The sequence below is a fragment of the Xenopus laevis genome, chromosome 4S, assembly GCF_017654675.1.
Source record: "Xenopus laevis strain J_2021 chromosome 4S, Xenopus_laevis_v10.1, whole genome shotgun sequence".
NCBI classification, from domain to species: domain Eukaryota; kingdom Metazoa; phylum Chordata; class Amphibia; order Anura; family Pipidae; genus Xenopus; species Xenopus laevis.
The window spans coordinates 116,715,770-116,733,456 of record NC_054378.1 but is presented as its reverse complement, the minus strand read 5'-3'; the positions used below and the strand labels follow the sequence as shown (position 1 = coordinate 116,733,456).

At 39.5% G+C, this 17,687-nt stretch overlaps 1 protein-coding gene across 1 annotated transcript in view; it reads left to right on the top strand.

Moving 5' to 3' along the window:
* The window catches only part of slc6a8l.S (solute carrier family 6 (neurotransmitter transporter), member 8 like S homeolog), a 57,973-nt gene extending 42,658 nt beyond the window's left edge, over nucleotides 1–15,315 (top strand). Inside the window, exons 6-14 of the mRNA XM_018261417.2 lie at nucleotides 447–581; nucleotides 2,369–2,472; nucleotides 3,162–3,286; nucleotides 5,334–5,446; nucleotides 7,196–7,333; nucleotides 8,702–8,804; nucleotides 11,156–11,256; nucleotides 12,292–12,462; nucleotides 13,691–15,315. Of these exons, the coding sequence (XP_018116906.1) occupies nucleotides 447–581; nucleotides 2,369–2,472; nucleotides 3,162–3,286; nucleotides 5,334–5,446; nucleotides 7,196–7,333; nucleotides 8,702–8,804; nucleotides 11,156–11,256; nucleotides 12,292–12,462; nucleotides 13,691–13,834 (1,134 nt within the window). The 3' untranslated portion in view covers nucleotides 13,835–15,315. The remainder of the gene's footprint in view (nucleotides 1–446; nucleotides 582–2,368; nucleotides 2,473–3,161; nucleotides 3,287–5,333; nucleotides 5,447–7,195; nucleotides 7,334–8,701; nucleotides 8,805–11,155; nucleotides 11,257–12,291; nucleotides 12,463–13,690) is intronic.
* Nucleotides 15,316–17,687: the final 2,372 nt, after the last annotated feature.

Sequence of the window (17,687 nt, the reverse complement as noted above, 5' to 3'; positions counted from 1 at the left end):
CACTATATATTTATCTTTATATATAATAAAATTGAAGCACTCACGGGACTTCTAAATAAGTGAAATTATTAATTGGTGGTTATCAACATTTTCCGAAGACTTTTTGGATATATATATCTATTTATTTGTATTAGACCTATTATCCAGAATGCATCGGTCCTGGGTTTTCCATAATTTGGATCACCATATCTTCCACTAAATTACTAAAAAATAATTATACATTATTTAAACCCAGTAGAATTGTTTTGCCCCTAATAAGGATTAATTAATTTTAGCTGTGATTAAGTACAAGGTACTGTTTTAAAATTACAGAGAACAAAGAAGGTTTTTTTTTAATTTGAATTATTTGATTAAAATGGGATGTCCTTCCCCTAATTTGGAACTTTCTGGATAACAGGTTTCCATATAACAGATCCCATACCTGTACTTTCTTTTGTTTTTTTCAGGTTGTCTATTTCACAGCGCTGTTCCCATACGTGGTCCTGATAGTCCTTCTGGCCCATGGGGTGACGCTCCCTGGAGCACTGGATGGCATTGTGTACTATCTGAAACCTAATTGGTCCAAACTTGCTGAAGCTCAGGTAAGATACTGATACTTCACCAAAATGAGTCTTTACTAATATAGGGACTAACTGAGACATGTGTGGCAGTTCATAAACCTAAAATAAATATCAGGCATTTTTTATTCTTGAAAGTTTGTATTTAGTAACCGTTTGTGTGGTGTTTTGTCAGTTCCCTTTGACATGTCTGTTTTTTGTAGGTTCTAAGTAATTTAGTAACATGGTTTAATTTGTTCTGTAGGCAATGATAGTAAGCCTAGAAACTTTGGCCAGTCTAGTACAGTTGGAGACTCGAGCGATAAAAAGCAAATGTCTGGTTGATTATTATGGAATAAAACGCTTGGATAAAGTTTGCCTATGTAACTATATGGTCAATATAAATGGGAATCACTTGTGTTTAGTCTTCTGACTGGTCCGCTCATTTCGATGTTTAAATGATCTTTACTTGCAATCAGGGCCGCCATTAGAAATCACGCGGCCCCATACAACAAAATTTTAGGGGCCCCCTGGGCCCTGCCCACACTGGTGCCCAAGCTCCATCCCAGATCCCGCCCACTCCATCCCGCCCAAAGACCACACAGACATCAGCGCTAAAAAAGTAACCCCCCACACACACAAGTTATAAAAAGCTATTGATGGTCAGGGCCCCCTTATAAGTTAAAAAAAAAAAAACATTGGTGCCAGGGCCTCCCTTACAAGTTAAAAAAAATTGGGGCCCAAAAACAGTTTTTTTTTAAAAAAGCATTAGTGCCAGGGCTCTCATTGCAAGTTAAAAAAATTGGGGCACCCCAAAATTTTTTTTTTAAAAAAAAACATTGGTGGTAGGGGCCTATAGAATATTAAAATAATACATTGGTGGCCAGGGGATTAAAAAAAAACACACACATTGGTGTTCAGTAGAATTGAACTCGTGGCTTCAGGACTTCAACTTCGACTCCTTTCGTGACTTCGGGTCTTTTCGCCGCTTCAGGACTTCGGCTGTTTTCGTGACTTTGGGTCTTTTCGCCAATTCGGGACTTCGGCTGTTTTCGTGACTTTGGGTCTTTTCGCCGCTTCGGGACTCCGGCTGTTTTCGTGACTTTGGGTCTTTTCGCCGCTTCGGGACTTCGGCTTCAGCTGTTTTTGTGACTTTGGGTCTTTTTGCCGATTCGGGACTTCGGCTTCAGCTGTTTTCAGCTGTGTAGCCATGGGGGCAGCCATTCAAGCACAGGATACACAGTAGATAACAGATAAGTACTACTATAGTTTATATAAAGAATCTGCTGTGTAGCCATGGGGGCAGCCATTCAAGCACAGGATACACAGTAGATAACAGATAAGTACTACTATAGTTTATATAAACAAGCTGCTGTGTAGCCATGGGGGCAGCCATTCAAAGGAGTATAGGCTCAGGTTACACAGTAGATAGCAGATAAGCTCTGTAGAACATAATGGTGTTATCTGTTATCCACTATTTAACCTGTGCCATATAGCCTTTTTTAAATTTCCACCATTGCTACACAGCAGCTGATTTATATAAACAATAGTAGAGTTTCTGAAGCAAACACATCAGTTGTACCAGTGCAGGGCAACAGTACATTATATTTTCATTACTTTAAAACATTTTATTTTTTTGGTGTTCCTTTAATATAATACCCAAAACTCCCACTCTCTCTTAACTCTGGGTGGTGCTTTCTATCCAAGTTCTTCCCAACTTCACGCATATGATGGAGGTTTAAGCTCACAACACTGAGGGACACTCCCACATACCCTTCCTTTTATTATCACAGTATACACAGTATTACAGACACCTCTCCTTTGCTTCCTAGGTCTGGATTGATGCTGGTACACAGATCTTCTTTTCTTATGCTATAGGGCTTGGTGCTTTGACAGCACTGGGCAGTTACAACAGATTTCACAATAACTGTTATAGGTGAGTCCACAGCACCATGTTCATGTTTTGGATTAATAATCGCTATTATTTTATTTATAGTATTGAAAAGTAAAATTATGTTCTACCACCTCTTCTATGTATTCTCCATAACATTGCCTTAAAGGGGTTGCTCATCTTTGAGTTAGATTTTAGTACGATGTAGAGAGTAATATTATGAGACAACTTGCAATTGGTTTTAATTTTTTCTTATTTGTGGGTTTTTAACTATTTCACTTTTTGTTCAGCAGCAATTAGCACCTTAGTCCATCTATGAATCAGTCACTAGGAATAAACCTTTTGGAGCACCCATCTGTGGATCTGGGGATAATTCTAACCTACTCCAGACTTATAAAAGGAAGGAGGTCTCATATAGCGCAGTGAAAAATTTGGCAGGATTGGAGAACATAGCAGATCCATTGCTAACAGGTCTTATAATATGAAACTTTACTAAGTTTATGCAAAACTAGCTCAATAAAAGATTTCTGTATGCCAGTAAAACGCAGCAGTAGTGAAGAGAAATAAGAAAAGAGTTACTAAGAGTAGGCCATTCTATAACATTCTAAAAGTCAACATAAAGGTGAATATATCCTTTAACTTCTCAGTGAGTAATGTTTATGTAGTTTCATTTATGTGCCTCAAAGAGTTTTTATATATTTAATACCAACCCTTTCCTCTCCTCCTTCCCACAGGGATGCCTATATACTGGCTGCTATTAACAGCACTACAAGCTTCTTTGCTGGATTTGTTGTCTTCTCGGTTTTGGGATTCATGGCATCGGAGCAGGGTGTTCACATATCAAAGGTTGCAGAGTCTGGCAAGTGTCCATTACAGAGCTACCCACCCTCTGAACCACGACCTCTCTTGAACCCAGGAAATAATTTATTTACTGTAGCAAGAATATCCAGTGATTTTCCATGCAGCACAGTTAGAGAATATAGGGGACCTGGGTTGGGCACACAACAGTCCCATCACTATGGTTACATTGGCCAAAGCCAGTTTTATTCATTTATTTTATATATTTAAGGCTTTCATCTGCAGAACTCCTTGACCAGTGTTTCCACCAACCAGGCTCTCTTTTTTTCTTCTTGAAAGCAATTATTATGAGCAGACAATAATGTTAAATTACACAGACAACACATACCTGCCATTATTTCCCAATGAACTTTATTACATACTGCCGAACCACCAAACCTACAAAATCAAAAACAAGTCAAGCTAGACATGAAAGCCACCAATAGGCCCATTTGTGTCATGATATCTGTGACTGGTTTGGGAAAAATCTCATGCCCTTAATAGATACTTGCATTCTTTGCCTTCTTTGCCTTGTGTGATGACCAATGCATTGACATCACTCTTAAGGAGTATGAACTTTTCATCTAAAGTTGCCTCTAGCTCATGATATCTTTCCTCAGATTTCCATGCTAATGTTTCCTTAGCCAATGCTCCTCTAGAAACATTTTTGATCCTGTGAAATATAAATAAACCTCCACTGGTTTCAAAGTCTCAGGGCTCCCCTACTCTAGTCAATGTAGTAAACACATATATGGCAACAAAACCTAAGCCTAACTGGATCTAATTGAGTCTGGTAAGTGTAGAAGTATATCCATCACATGGTTCACACCCTAAGACTCAATGTCTCTCTAGAACTCAGGAGGTAATATATTTTGGTAGGTAGAACATCAAGTGGTCTTCCATGCAGCACAGTTAAAGATTATAGGAGACCAGGGTTGGGCACACAACAGGTCCATTACTAGCATTACACTGACCAAAGCCAGTTTGATGCATTTATTTTATTTGTTTTCATAATTTTTACTGCCCATGTGCAGTAATAGGGTTATGGTTTCTATCAGCAGAACCCCCTGACCACTATTTCCACCAACAGGCTCCATTTTTCTCCTTGAATGCAAGAGTTTTATGAGACAAAAATGTTGCATTATACAAACAATGCATACCTGCCATTATTTCCTAATGCAATTCAGGGCATGCTGCCTAACCACCAAAACCATCAACAGGCCAAGATAGATCACAACAAAAGCCACCCATAGTACCATTTTTGTACTGATATCTCTGACTGTTTGTGGTAAACTCTCATGCCCTAAATACCTACTTGAATCCTTTGCCTCCTTTGCCTTGTGTGATGAACCAATGCATAGACATCACTCTTAAAGAGTATGCACTTTTCATCTAAAGTTGCTCTTAGATCATGAGATCTTGTCAAACATAAATTAACCACCACTGGTGTCAGTCTCAGAGTTTCATTTCTCAGCACTCACTTGCTGCAGTCAATAAAATCAAATATAAGTCAACAGAGCCTAATTGCTTCTTCCCTACTTCAATAAGTCAGGACATGTAAAAACATAAAAACACCTGTCTACAATATACTTCATGCCCTTCAATTTACCTTCAGTTGAATAGATACCGTCATTTGGTTATATGGCCACGTTTGTTATATAAATTCCTGGAGGCGGATTGTTATCTGGCTGACAAGGAGATAGCAAAACCTCTGCAGAGGCAGGTATTATAAGCAACCAATATCAATGTGCTGATGCCTTGTCCTTTTGATTCACCCCATTAGATGCATATTTGCAATATTTTGTCTTTTTTAATTGGATATAGGAAAATAAAAGTTCATAGATAGTAGCTTAATTAGTACTATAGCTTAATTAGTACTATTAGTACTAACAGTGTAAGGAGATTCAATACTGCTTTGAAAAGATAAACAGGTATCTTGAGTAAAAAATCAGGGCATGTATTTATTCATTATTAGCTTATATTATTATAAGGAACTAGTCAGTAAATAAAGTGGGCTATATCTGTGCATGGATGTTATTTTGTTTTTACATGTTTCCTTTTCTTTCTAGGTCCTGGTCTGGCCTTCATTGCATACCCAAAAGCTGTGACTCTAATGCCATTTGCACCAATCTGGGCTGCTCTGTTTTTCTTTATGCTCTTGATTCTAGGTCTTGACAGCCAGGTAATTCCTACCTAAATGTGATTAGCAACTTTGATAATTTCGTGAATGGGCTTGTTAGCTGTTGCTTTGATAGTATGTGACCTATATTATACAAAGAGGTGTTTTATGGCTAAAAGCGAAGTACTTTATAAAATGCCGATACAGTATATATGATTTGAATGTTTCCTTGAAGGATTGCTATCATCTAAAATTACATTTTATTTGCAGTACACCTTGAAACTATTTAATTTTGTTAATTAGATTAGTGTTAAAATATTATTTATTTAAATAAAGACAAATTATCCAGGGTCGGACTAGCTGTCCTAGGTTCAATCAGAGTATCTGACATCCAGGTCCCACTTTCAAAGGTGTTATGTGGAACTGTAGTGGAAATAAGAAAGGGTTGGTGGGGAATAGTTCTTGGCTGGTGCCCACTAGGGCTTGGGCCCACCATTTGATCTCTGCAGGCCAGTTCAAGCAGTATCCATATCTCTTATATTCTCTTCTGTTTCTGGCTGCATCTCCCCTAAGACTTCACACTCACAAGTCAGTAAAACTGCAGTTTCCACAACTTCATTTAAGATCAGTATAAGACTTGGTTTCCAAGGGTCCACTCAAGGATCTGAAACATTGGGTCCAGTCTCACTGCAATTATCTATACTACGTAGATAATGTCAGATTGTATAGGTTTATGTACTGTATGGGCAGAGACACACGCTCAGATTCGGGGAGATTTAGTCGCCTCTTCTTCGGGTGACTAATCTCCCTGAACTGCCTTTCCGCCGGCTAGAATGTAAATTGCCTGTGGGATGGAACTAGAAACTATTCGTTTTCTGAAGTCGCCCAAGTTTCCTCGTTAGGCAACTTCGGACGACTTTGGAAAATTAATTTACATTCACAGTTCGGGTAGATTAGTTGCCCGAAGAAGAGGAGATTTGTCGCTGGGCAACTAAAATCTCCGAATCTGAGCGTTTGTCTCTGCCCTATAGGACCATGGTAGAAGTCAGGATGGTCCTCTAAGGCCTGGGCCCACTGGGAGATCCTCTGGTATTTTGGTAGGCCAGTCCGGCCCTGTTTAAGGCAATATAGTTCATTGTACATATTCTCAATAGAATTTTAGCCATCTGTACAGCAGGATATTAAGTAAAGATCAGTGGTCCTTATCTAATTTAAATCAAAATATTTAAAGCATGGGAAGATAAGATAAAATAAAGGGATATTATAATATCATGCTTTTGTTTATTCTCTTATCTCCCCCACTTTTCTTGTGTAAAAAATCATTAGGATGCTCTGTTGTGATAAGAGAACAAAGTGATTTCGGACCACTGACTCTAGAATTACAGCACTGGAAGAAAGCAGGTAGGATAGTGTGTACCAGGAAAAGTCAAAGCACAGAAGTGGCTATAATATTTGTCAACATTAATATTGAATATTTTTCAGTGCCACTCTCTTTCACTTAATCCTTTAAGCTCCTGCCCTTTGTGTGATGGTTCTAAATGCTGAGTGGGACGTGGCCTTCACTTCCATCAGGAATTGTTGCCTCCTCTCTGCCTTCCTCTTATCTTGTGTGGGCCTCAGATACAGAAGAGGTTGGGTGCTTAAACCATCATGGGCCAGAGGTGGGGGTAACAAGAGAACCAAGTGGAAGTTCCTGTGTAATGGAGAGCAGGGTGTGGGCCAGTAAAATCAGGTGAACCAAGTACCTTTAAGGAGATTCCCCGGGCCTCTCCTGCTCAACAACTGATTTACTTCTCTTCTATCTCTGAACAGTTTGTGGGGGTCGAGGGATTCTTAACCGGCATAATGGATTTATTTCCTCAACCTATTAATGGCTTTGTGCGCAGGGAGGTCACCGCTGCACTTTGCTGCCTTGTGTGCTTCGTCATTGATCTTTCAATGGTTACAGAGGTGAGCAACTGAATTGTACAACTCTACAATGTGTAGGACATAGATGTGCATCACAGAATTCTGACCACCCTAAACATTTCCTGGGGTAAATGTTAATGCTTTGTGCTTTTTGGGCTGCTGTAGGGGCCACAACTGATTGGCTGGGCAGGAGATTTTATTCAACCCATCACAGGGAATATTTATTAATATCTGCACATGCATTCATGGGAACCAGAACTTACAACTGAAAATCCTGAACCACAATAAATTCATTTTCAGCTAGGAAAGCTACATTTAGTCGAATAGATGTAAAAATGGATAAGATTTGTTTATGTTTTTTATTGCAAAATATTTTAATTCCATCCATGGTTAAAGGTTAAGTTGCCTTGAAATGCACACACGTATAATTTCATAGAAGTGGCAAGCAGAGATCTCAAGAATTTTTCCTTATATCAAATAATGAATGCATCCTTAATATAAGGTTCGGGTTTTGGAATAATAATAAATATTGGAAAAAGTCTTATACTTAAAAAGACTGAATCATGCACTCCTTTGTAAAAGGACTTACAAATACTTGTAACCCTGAGACACGAGGTGAAGACTTTCACATAAACAGTTCCAGTTTATTGTCATAGCAGGTAAATGGCGGCACAATCCTTTCACCTCAACTTTCCCTGACATAGACTACTGTCCCTTCCTCTACTACTGCCAGAATGGCCACCGTATTTCCTGTTTCTGTTTTCTTTAGTCACTTTTCAATCCCAACTACTTTATATTTCACAGTGCAACCTAGGACCCACTGGAAAAAAATTAGAAACCTTTTAAATCTTTCCTAAGCAGACGAACATCAGAGCAGCCTCTCCGGACAACTTCCTTGACTACTTGGTGGTCGGAATTTTGTTGCAGTTGCAGGGGTTTTTATTGCAGTTTTATGATGGAAATGAGGAATTTTACCCTGAATCCATACCTGGCGAAAAAATTCACTAATGATGAGTGTTGAGACGTTATGCTAAAAGGGGATTTAGAAAAGGAGAGCGAAATAGATAAAGAATGGACATAAAGAAAAACTTTAGAAAAGGAGAGAAACGAGAAAAATGAAGAAGATAAAGAAACAATATCAGAACCAAAATAGGTATTTATAAAAAGATGAAAAAAAAGAAAAAGGTGAAAGAAGAAAGGAGAAGACATAGTGGAGAAGAGAACAGACTCATGAAATGTTTATGCAAATAATACTCACAGGGTTTCCCCTAATTTGAAGCACAGTTGGAGACCTTTCTATAGAAATCATCATGATTAGACATAATACCCATCAATATGTTTATGTAAGCATTCTACATTATGTCCTTGAGGTCCAACACCAACTCATCACCTATATTTATATACTTGCAGGGTGGCATGTACGTCTTCCAACTCTTTGACTATTATTCTGCGAGTGGCATCACTTTGTTGTGGCAGGCGTTCTGGGAGTGTGTGGTTGTCGCATGGGTCTATGGTAAGAATTCCACTGAGCAGAAGTATTAATTAATGGAATATGCATGTTGACAGCGGATACAAAATCTAAATACACCCAGCTGATTCCCAAAGGGGGGTAACTACTTACTGATCTAGTCGTTGATTGTCCAGCACAGGATGTACATTTAAATATAGGTGTGGGACCTGTTATCTTGGGACCTGGGGCTGGGGGTTTCTTGATAACGGATCTTTCTGTTCCATAATGTAAGTCTACTAGAAAATCATGTAAACATTAAATAAACCCAACAGTCTGGTTTTGCTTTCAATAAGGATTAATACTATTTTAGTTTGAATCAAGTACAAGCTACTGTTTTAATATTACAGAGAAAAAGGAAATCATTTTTAAAAATGTGGATTATTTGGATAAAATGGAAGTCTATGGGAGATGGCCTTTCCATAATTCTGAGCTGTCTGGATAATGGGTTTCCGGATAATGGATCCCATATCTGTAGCAAATCTCATCCTCACTGGCCTTCAGGCTGGACAATCTGACATTGCTAAAAAACCAAATAGGCATTTACTTACACACCAGCTGGCCTTCAGACTGAACCCCCTTATCAACTGTTATGGGTCCTCCATGGGAGGATATGACTTGATCTTAAGCTTCAAACTGGTTTGCAGTCAATAAATTTATATTTAATACTATTCATTGTTTTGGATTTATTAAAATTCATTAAAAACAAACCAATGCAACTTCAGAATTCATTTATGCTTTTCCAAAGTGTTTTAGTGGAATATTTAGAAGACAATGAGCTTGCCCTTATGCAGATGTGGGAATGTTGTGCCTACCCATCGCTGGCTTTATCAATAAAATAATGTTTCTGGATTGGTAAAGTCCTCAGATGTAATGTAAAGCAAGTAAAAACCTCACCACAAAGAATGTATTTTTCAGCTACTGCTATTAAATAAATAAACCATCTGTTCTAGTGTTGAAGGTTCGTGGTCCATTGAGGGGGCCATAGCTTGTCTCCAACAACAAATTTTTCTAATAGTTTTGGGTGAAATTCAACTTTACAGAGGACCTATAGGTGGATATATTTTTTTTTAATTTTTAGACATGGGTTATAATAAACATTACTGTTAATATATATATTTATTTATATATATATATATATATATATATATATATATATATATATATATATATATATATATATATATATATATATAATATATATATTAACAGTAATGTTAATTATATATGTATATACATATAATACACTAAAGCCATAAATATCCTGTAAATTACCTTACAAACGGCTCTTAGTGATGTCATCAGTTACGGAGCTTTGTGATGTCATTTTTGTATTTTTGCCACATGATTCACTAAAACCTGTGTATTAATAAATAAAGTACCCCTTGTCGGAAAATATGTGGATGTTCAAAGTCACCTCGGCGTTACATGACCTGTATTTATATGGTCATGGAACTCCTTGGTGATTTATAATATCCTTATATGTTACAAAAGGGGTACTTTATTCACTATATATTATATACTTAGTGAATAAAGTACCCCCTATTGTTAAATAAAAGGATATTATAAGTCACAGAGGAGTTGAGGCCGAAGGCCGAGTGCTTTTATACAGGTCATGGAACTCCGAGGTTACTTATAATATCCTCATATTTTCCAACAAGGGATACTTTATATTGTTTCAATACAAACGTTTTTTGAGTCATGTGACAATCACTACTCACCGTTTATAACTGATGACATCACTAGTCACCATTTATAAGGCTATAATTTACAGGATATTCATGGCTTTTGTGTATCTGTCTAATGTCACATTATAATGACACCCTATTATATCATAATATAATAGGGTACCCCTCCCAATGCATTACACTGACACGTTTGCCTAGAGTGCCTAGGCACATTGCTGCTGGAGATCAGTCACTGGCATTACCAAGTTTTACACCAGAAGAAAAGACTTTCACTGGCAGACAGGATTTTTAGCTGCAGGGCAAGCCCTTGCAATTTTTTAATGCAGTGCAGGTGCAACATTTCGGGGTCACGCCCCTTTGTCAAGCATTGACCCCGAAACGTTGCACCTGCACTGCATTAAAAAATTGCAAGGGCTTGCCCTGCAGCTAAAAATCCTGTGTGCCAGTGAAAGTCTTTTCTATGGAATTTTGAGGTGGCCGAAGCCTCTATCGTTGTGAACCAGGTGACAAGTACAGGAAGGGTGGTGTTGGTGTGCGGTTAACCGAAATTTCTTGGCTACAAGTTTTACACCAACCACAGTTTGTTTTAAAGACTATAAAGCTTGGCTGCAAGAGATCCCAGTTACACATATGCAAACTGGAACTTACAGATCACTTCTGTCCCTGCAGGTGCTGACAGGTTTATGGATGACATAGCCCGAATGATAGGGTACCGGCCTCTCCCTTACATGAAATGGTGCTGGTCTGTGATCACTCCCTTGGTCTGTGTGGTAAGTAACTTCAATTATTCGCTCAGCATCTTCCCATGGAAAATTCAAATGTCATGGCTGGAGTTAGGGAACCCTAGCAGGTACATGTGGATAACTCCCTGGGGACCTTAGAAGGTACATGTTGAAATTCAGGGGAGGACCTTAGAAGGTGCGTGATGGACACCAGGAGGGACCCTAGCAAGTACATGTGGGATATTGGGGGACCTAGGAAGGTGCATGTGGGACACTAGCGATCCTGGCCCCTCCACCGCCTGAGGCAGCAGCAGTTGCCGCCGCCCCCCTCCTTCATGCGCTTACCTTTTTGGTGGGGTCCAGGGGGGTCCACGAGGGCGGAAGAGAGGGCCAGTACGCTAGCGCAGAGAGCCTAACTGCGCTCTCCCTGGTAGAAGAGCTGGAAATTCGGCTCTTAAAGTACCAGGAGCGGCATTTTTGCTGCCCCTGGTACCTAGTGGGGTGCTGCCGCCTGAGACGACAGCCTCAACTCGCCTCATTGGCGAAGCGCCCCTAGACACCAGGGTGGACCCTAGCAGGAACATGTGGGATATCAAGATGGACTCTAGCATTGCCGTTGATACTCTGTGCATATCTGAAGGACTTTCTGAGATTTGGTCAGGCCACTTTTAAAATCTCCAGCCTGGAAACCTGAAGGGTAGGGTCTGATGGCATAGTGTGGTGTTCTGTAGTCAAATCTATTTGAGTTTTGCCAGCCACCTGCTACCTGGCAGTCCCTGCAGGGATGCCCGCAGCCCTCCATTTCTTCTTTTTGATGCGCACGTCCTTTTATATTCTGTGTGACACATCTAATAGTTGCAGGTGTAGAGTTTATATGGGGTTACTGAGAATATTACTGTACCTTGAGTGATCATTCTTGAATACACAAAATCAGTTTATTTTAGGTTTATTCATGGCAGGTCCCTTGTGTCCTACTTGCTCAAAAGCATGCTGACACATATCAATGTAACAATGGAGTCATGTGTGAAGACACATACTTTTTGCTTGTTGGTCTCATTTTTATATGTCTTGGTATGTTCCCAGGGCATCTTCGTGTTTCATGTAGTCAACTACAAGCCACTGACATACAATAAAACGTATGTCTATCCATGGTGGGGAGAGGCGATTGGCTGGAGTCTGGCTTTGGCTTCAATGCTGTGCATACCCCTGACCGTGGTTTATAAGATGCTTCGTTCTAAGGGGTCTCTGCTGGAGGTGAGTCCATCAAGTGTCTGCTAATAGAACTCACAGTTAACAGTCCTCCCAATTTCCTTAGCATCATAATTAGGTTTTGTAGAACATTCTGTGTGTGTTGCTTAGAATACAGAAGATAACCCTTTAACCTTGCACACAAACTTCAAGTTCATGCATCTTCAGCTAATGATGGGCGAATATGTCAGCTGGCTGAAAATAGCAACGAATGTTGGGTATGCTCATTGTACCCTCTAAGCTGTGCTGTTTTTGTGTAATTGTTGAATGTACAGAGAGAAGTTCACAAGTAAAAAACATAATTCAGCACTTGCTTGGAGTTGTGTTCAATAGATTCCATTTTATATAGACAGCCTGAAATACTTTAAAGGTAATGTTGGGTACATCTAAATTACCCTGGCAACCATGCATTGGCTTGAATAAGAGATTCGAATATGAATAGAAGAGGGGATATTTAGAAAGACGAGTAATAAACAGTAGCAACAATTTGCTACCTCCCATTTGAAAGCTGGAAAGAGTCAGAAGTAGAAGGCAAGTACTTTAAAAACTATACTAAAAAAATGAAGACCAATTTAAAAGTTGCTAAGAATTAGCCATTCTATAATATATTTAAATTTAAGTTAAAGGTGAACCACCCCTTTAAGCAACCCAGTTGTTTACAAAGCTCATACTTAGCTACTCATGGCTAAATAAATATGCTGGTTGGATTAAAGTTTGCTAAACTAGGTATTGTCAGGCTTGGGATGCTAAGCAACCAATTGGTTGTCTAAGAATAGTTTGGCAGTTAAGGTCTCTGAGCTACCTAGTGACTGGATAAAAATACTAAGTTTTCCACTGGTTTACTACTGATGCTAAGCTTTCCACTGGCTAGGGATGCTAAGTTATCCATGTATTGACTGACAGAGGATTCCTAGTTACCCAATGGAAGTCTAAGGATTCTGAGCTAACCATTGGCTGACTACAAATTCTAAGCTGGTCCACTGACCAGCTGCAACCTCTGAGCCACCCATTGGCCAGCTACAGCTTCTGAGCTAACTGTTGGCTACTGACTGGCTCTGGATGCTAGGCAACCCTTGGCTAAGGAAGCTGAGCTGCTCATGTCTGGGTAACAGTGCAGGGCTTATTATTGTCTCAAAGCCTTGTTGATCTCAACTAGTCACTGGACATCCCATTCTCATAGGAACTGCTGAATTTACTGCTTCTATCTTTGCTGACATGTCTCTGATTTTTCTAGAGATGGCACCTACTGACGACTCCTGTTTGGGGCCACCACCACCTGGAATATCTAACCCCCGAGGCTGAGACCAAATTGCTACCACCAGACACCTTGGTCACATCCAACAAGGAGAAAGCCACCTTATTTGAGACAGTTATCTGAGTCTCATATGCACTAGCTTCTTGCAAGTCCTGCTTTACTGTAACCCTTTGTGCCAATCTATTTCTCTTGTCTCTGTGCAGCTCTTTAAAAAGACAGCAAAGTAACACTATGTAAAGGAAAGTAACGACTGGAGAATTTCCATCAAAGGTTCTCAGACCATTCAAGTGCCACAGAAAAAGTTAAAAAACAAGTTATTGTGTTGGTGCTGCCATTGATGTTAAAAATAGAATCTATGCACATAATTACTAGCTGGCTTGAAAAGGAGGTGTAGAGGTGCACAGAGTATAACTTTTCTGCATATTTGCCTAGATACATATGAGCATTTTAGTAGTTATATTGTTTGATTTGTATAGACGACCATAACAAAACGCCCTTGTGATCATAGCAGAGGTATACCTATTAAAATCAATGGCATAACCTCAGTAATAATATGAAAGATATTACCCATATGTTTAAAGATACTAGGCTCACTTACTAACACTTAGAAGATGTGAACTTGGGCAGTTACCCATAGCAACCACATGAAGTAGTTGTTCATTGTTCAGCCAACCACATGGACGAAATTGGATTGGTTGCTATGAGACACTGACCTATGCAAAGTAAACAAGCCCAGCTAAAATAGAAAAGCTATGATTAGTGCAGAGAACAAGAGTGCCCTGTCTAGTTCAAGAAAAGTATCTAATAATATCAGGGCTGGAACTAGTGGTAGGCAGAGAGGCACATGCCTAGGGCACAGAACTGAAGGAGCGCTGGGCATATACCTCCTGTTGGCCTACCCCTAGTCCAGAATCTTGTTCCTCACCTCTGCTCCAGGTAGTTGTCCGGCTCTGCTTAATATTTCCCCTTCATTAAAAATTAATTGATCAATTAATTAACACATAGGGCAATGGCTACATGCCAGGCTATCTTTTTAACAATTTCTATTATAAATAATATTGTACTCTAACGTGTACCATAAAGACCATCAGCTGCTACAGAATCATCAAGGAGGTAGAATTCCTATTCATTGTTCTTTTGTGCAGAGCTCGCATTGGCCCTCTTGTGCCATAAACTACCAGGGCAAAATGGCTGATTGTTAATGGCATTCCCAGCTTGCTAGCGGTAGCTAAAAAGTAATGATTGGCAATTCTTCTCATCCTTGATGTTCTCATTCAAGACCAAAAATGATCTAAACTTGCTGGCTCATCCTTATCAGTATTATGTTCTATGCTGTAGATACTTGGTACTAACAATGGTGGTTGACACAATATGATAAATACGCCCGTGTTCACAAAATGGGCTATTCTAAAGAACTCTTTAATCTCTAATATTAAAGCTCGTCACCATATCATCATGAGATGTGAGTCCGGTCTCTAATGATGTCAATGTTTCTGGGTAATTCTGAAAATGTGTTCTACAAACAGTTCATGGGACAATGTTTTTAACTAATGTGTTATACCAAAGACTCTTAACCATTTCATTAAACTCATGAGTATTTCATACTTCATTTCACTCATCATTTATCTTCCACCTAATGTACAATATAATATTATGAGTTGAACCTTAGTGACCTTAGAGATGCAAAATCACTCATCATCCATCTTTTGCCCTTTCAGAATTGTCTTATGCCAAAGTTTCCAAACACAAATAGGAAATGTTTTTGGTCCTTTTTGGGTTCAGGCTCTTGTTTGTCATTCAACATCTGTTCATAGTCCTATTAACCTGTAACTAGGTTACAGATAGCATAAATCATTGTTATATCAATCTCCAAAGAGTATATAGGATAGTTCATTCAAGTGTTTTCCCAAAACTGAACTCTTACTAACTTTCTGAGGAATGGCCTTGAGTTATATCCAGAAGAGGATATAAGCATTTTATGATTTATATATAATTGGTCTGAATCAGATACAAGTAGTAAAAGTAGCACATTAGGCCAAAGATGCCGGTGGGTCTGGTTTTCTATGTGACCCATTTATTCTTTGGGGGGTGAGAGGATAGAATAATTTTAGCAGCTTACTTTGAGAAGCAATTTGGGTGCTCTGTTGAGGCAGATATGAGCTTGCTTGGTGCCCATTAGTCTTCTCCCCTTCAGGGCCAGATTAACATAGCGGGTGCCCCTAGGTCCGCTGCCGTTAATTGCCCCTTAATTCGTGCAAATTTTCATCATCTGGACCAGAGCAATGGGGATTGGCACACTGGAAATTTAAAAAACGATGGCATCTCCTGCCTAGTGTTTCTGTGGTCCTGCCGCCCCCGGCATGTGCCTTGGTGGCCTTTCCCCAAATCTGGGCCTGCTCCTCTTTAATTTTGCCTCTCCTAGAATAGCTAGCCCATAGTTTGTGGCTCTATATCAATCTCTTGTTCAATATACTTGACTATGTGACTACAATCTGCAAAGCTTGTGTAGATATGTGAAACACCCCAAATAAATGCTTAGTCTGGTAGTAGCAATGCTATTTGAATGGAGGGCAGCCAGAGCTGCTCTTCATTCAATTGTGTAGCCTTCAAAACTAAGGATGCAAATTCAAATTTATTAAAAAAAGTCACCTACAGTGACCTCTGTGTGTGGCCTTCCGATGGGCTTCCCCGGTCGATATCTGGCCAAGAGTTGGCCAGATGTTGATCAGGCAGGGGTAAAAAAGTTGGATTGTGGACTGCATCTGTTTGTTGATATGGTCCCGCGATCCAATTGCCTGTATGATCCGATGATTGGGCCCTAGGGCCCATAATCAGATCAGCCTGATATCACCCACCTCAAGGTGGGCATATCATGGAGAGATTCGCTTGTTTGGCATAATCGCCAAACGAGCGAATTTCTGTGTGTATGGCCACATTTAGAGAAAGGTTATGACACCATCTCAGAGGAGAAGGTTCTTTTGTACAGTCCAACATAATGGGAAGCTTCTCCTGCTTATTAATTAAAAAGAAAAGTAAATAGGAAAAAGCTTACAATATACAATATTGATTGGAACTATGTAACAGGTTGTCAATAGAAAAAAAGATGTAATCTTCTGGGCAATTACATTTTTGTGCTCGTCTAGTGCCAAAAAAAACCAAACCAATATGGTCATGATTGTCACTTATTATGGGTAACAAAAAACTATGAGCAAAATGAATAGTCATTTCCAGTAGCCATTTGTGATGTTCTACTTTCAATCTTATGGGGTTTAGGCAAAATTCATGGGAAATCTGACATCAGTGACTCACTAAACTATGTACACTAGTGGTTTCCAAACTGGGACTGGCACCCTGGAGGAATGGCAGGGGTAGGTTCAGTCTGAAGGCTACTTAGGAGGAGAATTGGGGAGAAAGGCCCATCTTGAAGATTAGGTAGGGTGAGATTTAGGGGTGAATATATATTTACTCCCTTGGTGACTTATCAGCAATCCTGAGCAAAGGTTGGACCTACAACAGGCTCTGTGGCTAAAGGTTGTACTTCTCCACCTCCTCTCTAGGGCAAGTCTCAATGGACTCCAGTTTAAAGGGGACCTGTCACCCGGAAAAAATATTCCAAATCCTATTTTATCACATTAGTCAAGCCAAATAAACTTTAATTACACTATATAAATTATTTGAATCTTGTTTCAGTTGGTCTGGGAATTCATAATTATAACAAGCAGGCAGGAGCCATTTTGTGGACACTGTTATTAAGACAAGCCTTGTATCATCTCAGAATCTTGTTTGTGCACCAGAATGGGGGACCTACTGTCCATCCCCGTGCCCTGGTTACACAATTAAATGTTAAAGAGAATGGGGGGAATGTGGGGAGAGCAGGGACATCTAGGAAGTGCTGAATGGAAAGTGAAAGTAGTTGCCTGCCCCTATGCCTCAGGCAGGTCCGGACTGAGAATTAAAATAGGCCCTGGCATTTCAG